The following is a 13726-nucleotide window of genomic DNA, read 5'->3' on the forward strand; positions in this document are numbered from 1 at the left end:
CCTATACTCATACAATTCTGTGTCTTTAATGCACTGTAATCATAATAAATATTTCCAGAACTGAAGAAACAGAGCCTGAGAGCTTGTCCATCCTAGAAGTTTCTATTGTTCTCATAAATTTTTCTCTACAATTATCTCTTCTCTTGGAAACACTGTGACATAACCATGCTGCCATAATAAGCATAAGCAGTAGAAATCAAATTCAGAGCTACACAACTTATTTTACAAGGAGAACAGATAATGAAATGGTAAGTAGTGTCAATATACATTAATGGAAAAAATTGCCTAAGCCCTGCATGACTCTGAAAGAGCAAGCTTTCCAGTTATTTTCGAATATTCTGATCCACATGGAAAATGCAGAGAAGTCCTATTTTGCAGGGCTGATTTGCTTCGTATGTGAGCCATAGCAAGGTCAGAATCCTTGGAAGGACACTGCTTCTTACCTCAAGATTTCTGTGAGCTTCTGCCTTGCTTCTGGCTTGGAAGACCTTGAAAGGCAAAGAAAGAAGAGGAAACCAGTGCACTTTTAACCAGGGGTGACTGAAGAGATTAAATCGCTGCCCACTGGCCATGCTTCACAGAGCACAAAGCGAAGATTGACTGCCCATGACGACATTTGAACCTTGTGTCATTGCTGTGAATCCTCCTGGGTGTACCTTGCTCCTTAGACTGAAGGCACTGTCATTGAGCAAGCTGGGGGTTAAAGCAGCCTTTTTATTTTGGATAGTAATTCACTAATACTTGGGGACTGAGAGGATTTGGGTTGCAGTATTTATTACAGCCTATTTCTGCCTTGGTGGAAGGAGGTGAGAAGTACAGAGTACCTGAAGCAAGGAAGAATTGAGATATGCCAAAGAACCAAAAAGCTTGATTGGCCACCTAGAGCAAATCTTTGTGGGCTTTAGGAAACTGTGGGGTGGCTGCTCTCACCTGCTTCATGACTGGCCTTTCTTTTCCTGCATATTATTTTCATTTCTACTGTTTGTATTGTTTTTTCTTGCACTTTGCTCTTTACTATGAATTAGTATGCTGCTCAAAGCTAAATATCAGCCAAATTGATAAAGATAGGTTATTTATATCTTCTCAGGATTTAAATGCCACAGAAAAAGTTGGGGGACTTGAGCAGATCAAGCAATGTTTTACCCTGCAGCCCCATGCAAGTGACTAACTGCTTTAATGGCAGGTACATTGACAGCTTTAGTTTGGATATGGAGGGAAAATAGATTGTTTTTTGGAAGACACTGCTACTTTACTCAAATTTGCTACACTACAGCTCAAGGGTTAGAGCACACCTAGACAGTGTGACCATGCTGTAACTATCACTGTGTTCATTTGTAGTTTTTTACTCAGAAGTTGAAGCTTCTTCTTGCTCCTTTAATTAGCTGCCTCTATCAGGACCTGTTTTGTTTTCTGCTATAAATGGTGGGTCAAATAAAAAGAAGGACAGATTTCAGGCAATTTGAGAAATTTTTCTTCTTTTATTATTTCTTCACACATATATATGTAGATATTGCTGAAGGGCAGCTATTACTGAAGGGTAGCTCAATCTTTTAGGACTAAATTGTTCCCTAGGAGTTGTAAAAGAGACTGTGTAAAGAAAACTTCAGCAATCTTTCCAAAGATTGCTAAAAAGATTCAGGAGTACTCTGCTGCAAAAATTCAGGCATTTCAGGGCATTTTCACTTCAAACTTCAAGCATTTCTATGGAAATGCTCAAGAGACAGCATACTTAATATATCCAACATCTGTTTGCAAAGAGTCTTTATTTCAGATAGAGGTATAGGAAGGACATTCTCAAAGATATAGAGGGTTACGTACAAAGAATGACGCATTTCAGGCAATTTGAGAAACTTAACTTCTTTTATTAGTTTCTCAAACATAGATATTCAAGTATTATTTAAAAGCAGACAAGCAACTAGGGGAATTCTCTAAACTAAGGGTAATTCTCTAAACTAAGGGTTTAAACTAATCTAGTCTAAACTCTATTTCTCTACACTAAGGATAGTTTTGCAAAATAGTTATATACTGCCAACACTAAAGGGCCTCTGGAATGAATGCTAAGAAACAAGTCTAATTAAAACTACAACTCACTAAATAACTACATTAAGTCCCTAATAGGGTAGGTTGCTGTCTTCGAGGTATTCCAAGCAACCTCCATCAGCTTCACTGTTGTTCTTTTGCGAGGATGTGCAGGTGGAGCCAGTTTCTGCCTCCTTGACTTAGGCAACAGCACTGTTGTAAATGGAAGGTGAAGGGCAAGGCCACTCATGGAAGTGTCTGCACAACGAAACCATGTGCTGCAGCATCTTCCTTTCACAGGAGCAGGAAAGCAGCTTCAGGATTGCCACGGACAAATACAACAATCACAAAGAGTCGACGTCACAGCAATCAGCTGCGAACTTCTCCATCAGAGCTTTGTGCAGGGAATTCTTCTCAGTGTTGGAGAGCATCATCCAGAGGCGAAAGTGAAGCTGAGCATAAGCCTCCATTGCCTTTCTGTGGGCATCCGGATCTCGGGCCAGGTACTCAAAGAGGTTGAGTGGCTCAACCTTTTGCATTGCTTGTGGCAAGCTGATCTCTGCAGGAAGCTTCTCATTGCCTAGAACAAAATGATCCAGGCGTTTCCATTTCAGGCAGAGCTGCATGTATGCCATGATGTCCTACAGCCACAGTGGAAATTCCTTCCTGCGCCAGTAGACCGGTGGTAAGATGTTTAACACATGCATGACCAGAGTCTTCCAGTTAGAGGTGGAAAAACCTGTGCCGCTCAGCATGCAGGTGAAGAGCTGCAGGTATTTCAGGTGCAACCTCTTACATGGTATCTGCCTGGCAATGTGCTGGAAGAATTTTGCCTCCGCCACAGCGAATGTCTCAGGCCATGCTGTTCTTGTGAGGATGTTGGCCTTGGCGGGCTGACTGCTCACAAGGTTACCGGAGTTGCCTTTCTGGGCCTCTAAGGGCTGGTTGACCACAAAGATGTCATAGTCCCCTTGGCACACCCCAAAAAGCATCTCCACCGACAGGGTCCTCTTGCCTCTGCTCAGCTGGAATTGGCAGGACCGGCTGCAGAGCTGAAACACCAAGTGCCATGAGTATGACTGAGGCACATGCAGCCACGAGCATCTCACCATCTGGAAGAACCAGCGGGAGGTTTTCTCCACATCCAGGTAGGAGCCAGTGCAGAGTGTCTCCAGGAGGCTGCGCTGCTGCTTCCGCCGCAGCTCCTCCTGCGAGTGGTGCAGGAGGCACAACAGCTTCTCGCCCAGCTGCTCGTTCTCACACGTGCACACCAGCTCCACACGGACGCTGAAGGTCCTTGCTGCCATCTGCCCTGCACTGCTTGGCTCTAGGTGGAAGGTGTGCCCTGGTGGGATTCAGTGGGACCAGCACACGGTACACCCCATCCCACTCATGGGGGCTCCAGCCCTCAAAGGCACTGCCCACCCCGATGGCTACTCGAGGCACCGGATCAAAGCTATTGCTCATGCTGTACACAAAGACACGCGTGAAGCTCTCCATCAGCTCAGCTGTCACTGAGCAGCCTCTCTCCAGGTCCTCCACAGGCCACTCTATACCATCCACTAAAAGGATGTCCTTCTCATTCCCAGCATCTTGGGTGTCTTCTCTGTTTTCAATTCCACCACTGGCATTTTCTTCCCTGCCACCATCACTGCCACATTTTTCACTGGCAGCCACATTACCTTGTTCCTCTTCTTGTCTATCATTATTCTTGTTTCCCTCCACATTCACATGAGCCTGTTATTCATCCTTGTTTCTATCATTGCCATCTTCTGCTATCACATCCTTATTTACTTCCTCAGGTGCAGGAAAACCACTATGGGCAATTTCATTCCCACATTGATTGCTATCTTCCTGCCCAGTCCAGTCTTTACTTCTTTGGTCATTGGCACGTCTGCTTTCCTGCACCTTCACATCCATGTATTCTTCTGTTCCATCTACATTGTCTTCACCTTCATTTACATCAGTGTTTTTGCCTGCCTTTATAGTAACACTATTGTTTTTTTCTTCATTTCCTTCTCCTTCTTCCTTTCCAGTGTCCTTGTCTTGGTCCACCTGTACATCCTTAGTTTTTTCTTTATTTGCTTCTCTAGATCTTCTTTATTTCCAGCAACATTGCCAGGTTCTTCTTCATTTCCTTCAGTGGTAGTGTCTCCTGGCATATCCCCATCACTCTGTCCTTCTTTTTTTAAGTGATAGCCATTGTCAACATCGCTGTCTTCCTTCACATCATAATTGCCACTGTTGACATCGCTGTCCTCCTTCATCTTCACATCATAATTGTCTTCAGTGGCATCATCCTTGTTGCCATCATCTGCAGCCACAGGACTGCCTTCTCTGTCATCTTCAGTGCCACTGTTTTCTGCCTCCAGAGTCATATCTCTGTCTTCTTCACCTTCCTCTGGATCAGCGGTGTCTTCTTCCTGTTCAGTTATTCTCTCATCTCCCAAGGTCTTGCAGGAGCTCTGGTCCTTGCTGCTGCTGCTGGCCTCACAGCTCCTTCTCCTGCAGCCCAGCCACAGGCCCAAGAGGAGCAGGATGCCAGCAAGAACCCAGAATGGCCACTGCTGCAGGGCACCAAAGAGCATGGCTCCCCAGCCCTCATCCTGCTGCTGCAGGGGCCCCTGCTCCAGCTCCTGCATCAGCCGGGCCATCTCACGGTCCAGCAGCTCCTGACGCTCCCGCATTCTCTGGTGCGTGGCCTCATCCAGCCCATCCCCAGCTGGCTGGGGGTACTGGATCAGGCTTTGCACAAGCACAAACAGCAGTGACAGTAAAGCCATGGTCTGCAGGAGGACACACAGGAGGGGCTCAGTGGGGCCGGAATGGAGACAGTGAGGGGCAGGAGCGGCAGGGATGTGGTGGCAGGAAGGAAAGGGCCCCCGGCAGCTGGCAAGGCTGCACCGCTGCCCCGCGCGCCCCGCGCCCCCAGCAAGGCGCTGCGCCCGGCGCTGGGCCCTGGAGACGGGGCAGCCCCGGGGACCGGCGCTCCTGTCCCAGCCCTCCTCCAGCCCCCTCTCCCCTCTGCTGTGCACTCACGGCTTGCCGAGGCTCTACTGGGGCAGCGGCACCGGCCTGGGGCCTTTTATAGTTGCCCCCATTGTGACACGGCCCCTGTGCTGTCACAGAGCCCAGAGCGCATCACAGGCCAGCCCCACCCGCCGTCCCAGCCCGGTCATGGAACTCATCATGGCCCCGATGCAGAGAAGAAAGGAACTGAATTCTTTTTTTGCGTTTCAGACTCTCTTATGTAGTTTGTCTCACAGCCACACAGCACTCCCCCTACCCCAGACTGGATGTGAGACTTCAAAATGTGATGCATGTCATCTGCATCCTGTTCTGTTCAGCGCTTGAGACAAAACACCTCAACACCTCTTTCTGCTGCTGCTGGAAGGGGCAGATGAGATGGCTTGAGCTATGCTTGTAGGAAGCTACCAAAACAGTAATAGCCTCTTCAGCTGCACACTCACTAGGCAGAGGAATTTACCTCAAGGCACATGTTGGACCTGAAGGCACATCTGGAAGTGAAAAAGCATCTTGAGAAAAAATACCTGCGTTTAGTCTCAGAGGAAGAATTTGAGCCACCTCAGAGCATTTCTGTTTTGTTCTATAATTTTGGGGTTGGCGGCGTTTTTTTTTTTCTTTTTTTTGAGGGCATAATAATTGTAATAAACACTACCAAATGTGAATTTCCCCTCTTCCTTCTTTGATGGAAGACAAGCAATGAAAAAGTGGCAATTGCTCTTTCTCTGCATCTTACTCCAACATTTGCAGTTATTAAAATTTGTATCTTCTTTTCACTAGTCCATCAGTTTGAGGTGATGTCTGCAAATGAATAATAATTTTTCTTACCACTGTATCCTCAGCTTTAAGAGGATTCTCTCCCTTTCATATTCAGATCTTTCATTTTCTGCTTTATGCATCCTTTAAAGACCAGAAGCCTTTTCCCTCTGCTTTTTAATTTACTTAGGAAAAGCACATTAATTAAACAGTTACATTTGGTTGGTTGAAGGTTGCCCATGATAATTATTTAGCTGGAGGTTTATCTGGCTGTCAGAATAACTCACTGGAGAGATCACAATTTTATAACAATGCTGGTCAACCAATGTGACCTTCAACAGGACCACCTGTGGTGAACCTTGTGAGCCCGCCTGTGGCAAACCTTGTGAGCCCGCCTGTGGCACTCATCCCTGCCTTTTCTGGCATGATTTTATATGCTACTGCACCTCAGGCACACAGTATGTAACTTCTGTCAAGCCTTCAAGACACTAGAAGTGTGATTCTGGAAATGCTGATAAATATAAAAGATATGACTCAGAGATAGCCATGTTACCTCTTCTTCTAAGGTTTCCAGGCCTGTAAACGAGGCGGGACAGGAACAACCAGACAATCAATTTATGGAACACTGAAAAGGTCAAGATAATGTAATATGCTGTATTGCACTGAATCTATGGGATATTAAAATTCAGATGGTTCATTCCTAGAAAATATTTGCAGTTGCACAAATAGAGAAGCACAGACTTCCACCATGGTAGCAATTACACAAACAAATGGATCTACTCCAATTACAGTTCGAGACAAACATCCTTGTGTGAGCTTCTTTGGAGCTTTTATATTTGGAGTACTGAGTTGTTCCACTCAAGCAGAGGAACTTAACCTGATACCAGGGATGGAAGGCTTCTTCCCTTCTTCTTTCTCATAAAAAAAACGATGAGAAAACATTAACAGTTATGGGAACTCAAAATGTCTCTCAGACATTTTTAGAGGTTCCAGGCCTTGGTCAGAAGCATTCTAGACCCTGCCAGACAGCTGAAAAACAGCTGTGATTTTGAGTTTGAGCCATGGAATGAATTACCAACTTTGGAGGTGGAACGAGCAGTCACAAAGGGTTAGATAGTATAGTAAAAGTAGTTACAAAGTAGAGGGGAATTTTTTTTAGTATTGTACAGGGGGGTTTTAGCACATGTACAGGGGGGTTTTCACTTTGTACATGGGGGTCAGAAGTTCTAAGATGGAGGAAAGTGGGCTGATCCTGTTCTTTCTCCTTCTTTTTCCTTACCTCCATGTTCTTGGTGATGTTGGCACTCACAGATTGGTTTAGAGTAGAAAAACACTTGGCAACGTAGGTAGTAGGTATTGGGGAATAATTGTAAACATGTTATACGTAATATATCTTATAAAAGATAGCAGCAGCCCTGGGCGGAGAGAGAGACGAAGAAGACAGCAGATAGAGAGGGTGTCAGTGTGTGTGTGCCTCTACCCAGGCCACTGATCAAATAGCTGCAGTCCAAGAACATAATCTGTTAGATAGCTAGCAATAAACTGCCTTGAGAGCGAACAGCTAAGCCTGCGGAGTTTTTCTTTGGAAGCACGGGTTGGAGGAGGAATTTCACCACCACATGAGGCCCCAAAGCAAGGCCGGGGTTCTCACAGTGGATGAGCTCCCCAAGCTGCTCCCCACCATTTACCATCAGTCCTGGCTCACCAGGGAGGTCCCAGAGCACTGGAGGTACCAGTGTGAGCCCATCCCCAAGAAGGGCTGGAAGGAGGATCTGGGGAGCTCCAGGCCTGTCAGCCTGACCTCGGTGCACGGCAAGGTTATGGAACAGATCACCTTGAGAGCCACCACAGGGCACCCACAGGATGGCCGAGGGGTCAGAGCCAGCCAGCGTGGATTTAAGAGGGGCAAGTCCTGCCTGAGTAACCTGATCTCCTTTTATAACCAGGTGACCCACCTGTGGATGTGGGAAAGGCTGTGGATGTGTCCATCTGGACTTCAGCAGAGCCTTGGACACTGTCTGTGACAGCATTCCCTGGAAAAGCTGCAGCCCACGGCTTGGGCAGGTTCCCTCCTGGCTGGGAGATGGAAGAGCTGTCTGGAGGCTGGGCCCAGAGAGGGGTGGGGATGGTGCTGCACCCAGCTGGTGTCCAGTCCCTGGTGCTGTCCCCCAGGGATCTGTGTTGGGCCCAGCCCTGTTTAACATCTTCACCGATGATCTGGGTGAGGGGATCGAGCCCACCATCCCCAAATTTGCAGGTGACACCAAGCTGGGTGTGAATGGGGATCTGCTGGAGGGCAGGACAAGAAGACAGAGCCTTCAGCTGCACCAGGGGAGGTTTAGGCTGGACAAGAGGAAGAAGTTCTTCACAGAAAGGGTGAGTGGTCATGGGAATGGGCAGGCCAGGGGGAGGTGGCAGAATCACTGTCCCTCTCCAGTGGCACTCAGTGGCATGGTCTGTGTGACAAGGCGGTATTAGGGCATTGGCTGGACTTGATGATCCCAAAGGTCTTTTCCAGCCTGTTTGATTCTGTCATTCTGGGATGATTGGGACACTCTGGGGCCATTGTGACCCTGCAGGGCCTCGTGGAACTAAGAGGACCATGGTGACCCTGTGCAGCCCCATAGAACCAGGACTCCATTGTGGTGCTCTGGGGCCCAATGGAACCAGGGAGTCCCTGTGACACTGGGTCCTGGTGGAACCACAGAGGCCATGGTGACACTGCGGGGCCTCGTGTGACCGAGGGGTTTCACCACTGTGACACTGCCAAACCAAGGAGAGCATTGGGAGAGTCCAGGGCCCAGTGGAACCAAGGGGCCGTTCTGACACTGCGGGGCCTCATGAAACCAAGGGGACATTGTGACACTGCAGGACCTTGTGTAACCAAGGGGCCACTGTGACACTCTGGGGCCTCAGGGAATCTGGAAGGCCGTTGTGACACTGTGTGGCCTCGTGGAAACAAGGAGTCCATTGTGACACTGAGGGGACTTGTGGAAGCACAGAGAGCATTGTGACAGTGTGGGACCTTGTGTGACCATGGGGCCTTTGTGACACCCTGGGACTCCATGGAACCAAGGGGCCACTGTGAAACTGTGGCACCTACGAGAACATTGTGACACTGTGGAGCCCCATGGAACCAAGGAGAACATTGTCACATTTTGGGGCCCCATGGATCCAAGGAGTCCATGGTCACATTTTGGGGCCCCATGGAACCAAGGAGACCAGTGTGACAGTGCAGGGCCTGGTGTAACCAAAGTGACATTGTGACACAGAGGGGCCCCTTGGAACCAAGGACATCTTTGCAGATGACGCCAAGCTGGATGTGAGTGTTGATCTGCTGGAGGGTAGGAGAGCTCTGCACAGGGCCCTGGACAGGCTGGATCCAGGGCCCAAACCCAACAAGGTGAGGTTTAACAAGTCCAAGTGCCGGGTCCTGCACTTTGGCCACAACAACCCCTGCAGCGCTACAGGCTGGGGACAGAGGGGCTGGACAGCAGCCAGGCAGAAAGGGACCTGCAGGGTCTGATGGACAGCAGGCTGGACATGAGCCAGCAGTGTGCCCAGGTGGCCAAGAAGGCCAATGGCTCCTGGCCTGGATCAGGATTGGTGTGGCCAGAAGGACCAGAACTGCTGTGCCAGCACTGATCTGCTCCAGCTCTGCACACAGACATTGCTGCTGCAGCTCCAGAGAAGGCAATAAAAGAGCATATCTGCAGAAAACTTTGCTGGGAGATCCTTTAGTTCCTTGAAAGCCACCGAGAGCGCAGCCCCTCATTGACACAGTCTGTGGCCACATGGATAGTGGAGAGAATCAAATAAGAAATGGCACAAACAATGGCATTTTTTGTGGCAACATTAATATGTAAAACAAAGAAAGTCCAAAATGAAACCAACAATAAGTATCAAAAATGAGTTTTATTACAAGTGTTTTGCAGAAATTGGCCAACAGTTTAATGTTCCTGAAAGCATCCAGTCATCAGTCTCCTCACTGCAGCCTTGAGCTCCTGGTTCCTCAGGCTGTAGATGAGGGGGTTCAGGGCTGGAGGCACCACCGAGTACAGAACTGACAGGGCCAGATCCAGGGGTGGGGAGGACATGGCAGGGAGCTTCAGGTAGGCAAACACTGCAGTGCTGACAAACAGGGAGACCACAGCCAGGTGAGGGAGGCAGGTGGAAAAGGCTTTGTGCCGTCCCTGCTCAGAGGGGATCCTCAGCACAGCCCTGAAGATCTGCACATAGGAGAAAACAATGAACACAAAACAACCAAATGCCAAACAGACACTAACTGCAATGAGCCCAAGTTCCCTGAGATAGGATTTGGAGCAGGAGAGCTTGAGGATCTGGGGGATTTCACAGAAGAACTGGCCCAGGGCATTGCCCTGGCACAGGGGCAGGGAAAATGTATTGGCTGTGTGCAGCAGAGCATTGAGAAAGGCACTGGCCCAGGCAGCTGCTGCCATGTGGGCACAAGCTCTGCTGTCCAGGAGGGTCCCATAGTGCAGGGATTTGCAGATGGACACGTAGCGGTCATAGCACATGATGGTCAGCAGGAAATACTCTGATCCAAGGAAGAAGATAATCAGAAAAACCTGAGCAACACATCCTGTGTAGGAGATGTTCCTGGTGTCCCAGAGGGAATTGTGCATGGCTTTGGGGACAGTGGTGCAGATGGAGCCCAGGTCACTGAGGGCCAGGTTGAGCAGGAAGAAGAACATGGGCGTGTGCAGGTGGTGGCCGCAGGCTACAGCGCTGATGATGAGGCCGTTGCCCAGGAGGGCAGCCAGGGAGATGCCCAGGAAGAGGCAGAAGTGCAGGAGCTGCAGCTGCCGCGTGTCTGCCAGTGCCAGCAGGAGGAAGTGGCTGATGGAGCTGCTGTTGGACATTTGCTGTGGCTGCACATGGGCACCTGTTCATGGAGAAAGGACAGGGACAAGTCAGGAGAGGCTGCTTGGAGCCAAATCTGGGCCATTCCCTGCAGACTATCGTGCTGGGACTCACCCACCCTTGTCCCTGCTCTGGGAAAACCTTCATCCCTGTCCCTGCCTGAGCTCCAGTTGTGCTGGCTGAGTGTGCCAGGAGCAGCCAGGCCTGTGCCTGGGGGCTCCTGAGGAGCCATCCCTGCCCTGCTGCTTTGGGTTTGGGGCCACTTGGCAGAGGGACAAGGCTGGATATTCAGGATTTGTCAGGGGAATTGCTCGTAGTGCAGAAGGGCTTGGTACCATCTGCACTACCAAGTCTGGAGGACATGGACAGTAGGGAAAATATGTAGGGAATATTTTTCCTACCCACACACCATTCCTGTCTCTCTGAGGTCAGACATCCCCAGCATTCCTGCTGCACTCAGAGTTTGCCACTGAGAGATGTGAGAGGCAAAGGATTCCCTATGGCTGAAGGAAGGTGAGGGGCTGGATGGGCTTGTTCCCCCAGCACTGCTCTGCTCAGCCCCCTCTGCTTCCCTGAGCATCTCCCTGGGCCTGGACATCCCCTCCTGAGAGGTGCCTTGTCCCTGCCAGCGCTCACAGAGCCCATCCCACCCTGTGTGCCCTTGGCCCGGCCCTACAGAAACCTGCCTGTGTGCAGGGCCCTGGCTGGGGCAGGCTCTGTGTGCAGCTGGGCAAGGGCAGCTCAGGAGAGCCCTGCTGGGCCCTGCAGAGGTGATGCTGCTGCTGCCCAGGGCTGAGGAGGGGCTGAAGGCCCTTTGGGAGGCTCCCAGCAGAGAGACTGACCACCCAAAGTCACAGTTCTGGAGTCTCTGTAAATGTTCAAACATTCCTCTGATGATCCTGTGTGTCCCTTTCAACTCAGAATGTTCTGTGATTCTGGGATTACAATTTCTGTTCTGCTTCTCTCAACCCCCTGCTGCCTATAATCAAAAGACAAAAAAAGAACCCTTGCAACAGTGTTAGAACAGTAAAGTAAAAACCATACCTTTATTGGAAGTTTCCAGGTGTCCCAGTGAGGATGAGGAACACCCAGCCCCTGATTTCAAAAGTTCATTAAGGTTAATTAATTAGGATATTTAACAGGAACGTCCAGTAGGAGATTCAGTTGCCCCAATTCCACACCCCTGGATCAACACATTCCAGTAAGTCCGAGGACTTCTTTGCCCCAGTTTTAGTTATGACTGTTCACATTGTGGTCAAATACCAAAATATTCTTCTTGTATACACTCTTCCTGATAATAAGACGATACAGTATTTCAGGAATATATTTAGACAGTCAATTTATTGTACTAAAATCTAAGAGAAAAGTAGGAAACATACTAGTGTCAGCAAAGATTACAGTTACATAAGTACATAATAGTAGTTTGATAAAGCTAATTAAGAGTTTAATGGAGCTAAGTAAGGATTATAATTTTATAATTATAAAATAGTAACTTACAGAGCTACAGTATATGAAAAATGTATAAAAAGCAAAAATCTTTATGTAACCACCCCAACATTCCCATCCTGCACCAAGCAGGAAATAGAAAATACTCTCAGGAAAGCTCCTGACCTTTACAGCAATCCCAGGCTTACCTCCTTTAGGAAGTGTCCTCCGGAGCTGTGCCCAGGCTGGTCTGGAGCTGGGAGCAGCCCTGCCCCAGCCAGCCCCTCTCAGCAGCAGCACCTGCCCTGCTCAGGGTGGCTCCTTCCCCCCACAGCTCCTGGCCAGCGCTGGGAGCAGCTCCAGGGCCGGCTGAGAGCTGTCCCTGGCAGGCAGCAGAGTCCCTGGCCCAGCACAGCGCCCTGGGCTGCAGGACCCTGCTCTGCAGGACAGCCCTGGGCACCCCTGGCTGCTCTGCACAGGAGATGAGCAGAGAATGCACTCACAGGCTCTGTGGGCATTGGCATGTTCCAGCTTTAGGAGATCTCTGCAGGAGCTGCAGCTGCATTGTCCTGCAGCCAGAGGTTCCTGTGCCAAGGGCTGGCAGTGATTCTGCCCCAGGCACTTCTCAGCCCCTTCCCAGCCCTGACTGATTGAAGCTCTCTGTGCCTCTGTGCTGTGCCCGGGCTGGCTGCAGGCAGTGCCCCAGCCCTGCTGGGCTGGCAGAAGAGCTGCTCAGCAAGAGAAATGTGCTTTTGAAGCTCTGCTTGGTAACCAGGATCACCCTCTGTGCCAGGAGCCCAGCTCAGCAGCACAGACACAGCACAAGGACTTTAATGACCCTCTGGGGCTTTGTGCTCAGGCCCTGAACATCAGGCCCTGAGAGGCAGCTGCAGAAACCTCTCCAGAACTCCAAGTCAGAATCCAACTCCAAAGTTTCTTGGACTTTTAATGTGTCCCACTGAGGGACACGACTGAGAAAGTGTCCCCAGGCCCCAGGCAGAGCAGAGAACTGGAGGCACTGATGCCAGGTGGGGACAAAGAGAAGCCAAGTCTTGGTGCCCTGGGGCACAGCAGGGTCTGTGCCACCAAGGGCTGTGAGGAGACACCTTGTCCTGAGGCCCTGGGGCCTCCTGGCACAGCCCCAGCCAGGCTGGGCACTGTCAGCCCCTGGTCCTGCCCTCAGCATCCCCCCATGCCCACATCCCAGTGGCCTCAAGGATCTGCTGGAAGGAGTCCCTGGGGAGCCTTGGTCAGGAATGGCCCTGGGGGCTCCTTCATGCTCCCAGGGACTGCAGGTTCTTCAAAGGACTTTGGCTTTTCCTTTTGCCTTGGAGTCTCTGAGAGGTTTATGCAATCATGGCCTCCAATTATCTGCTGTAATTAGTCCCGGGAGAGGCTTTGTCAGGAACAACACTCAGTGGGGCCCATTATTGCTTCAAGGTACTTCAGTTTTATTAAGGTACTTGGTGTTTGCCTTTTTATACAGACTCTGTGAGAGGTTTGTGCAATCATGGCCCCAGTTATCTGTTTTAATGAGTCCCTTCAGAGCTTTGTACAGGCACTCAGTAGGGCTCATTAATACTTTGAGATTCTTCGCTTTTGTAAGGTACTTTGGATT

At 49.7% G+C, this 13726-nt stretch overlaps 2 protein-coding genes across 2 annotated transcripts in view; both read right to left on the reverse strand.

Annotated features, from left to right (window-relative positions):
- Window positions 1-13726, reverse strand: part of LOC144248765 (uncharacterized) — a 646176-nt gene that overhangs the window by 267893 nt on the left and 364557 nt on the right. The gene's annotated exons all lie outside the window — the stretch shown is intronic.
- Window positions 9750-10753, reverse strand: LOC144248743 (olfactory receptor 14J1-like). Its single transcript, XM_077790737.1, has one exon. The coding sequence runs from the start codon at window positions 10680-10682 to the stop codon at window positions 9750-9752; it is 933 nt and encodes a 310-aa protein (XP_077646863.1). The 5' UTR covers window positions 10683-10753.

This window comes from Lonchura striata, unplaced genomic scaffold (assembly GCF_046129695.1).
Source record: "Lonchura striata isolate bLonStr1 unplaced genomic scaffold, bLonStr1.mat Scaffold_85, whole genome shotgun sequence".
NCBI lineage: Eukaryota > Metazoa > Chordata > Aves > Passeriformes > Estrildidae > Lonchura > Lonchura striata.

What these genes read in the sequence shown, in the direction of transcription:
- LOC144248743 (XM_077790737.1), bottom strand. Translation starts at nt 10,682, where the DNA reads ATGTCCAACAGCAGCTCCATCAGCCACTTCCTCCTGCTGGCACTGGCA.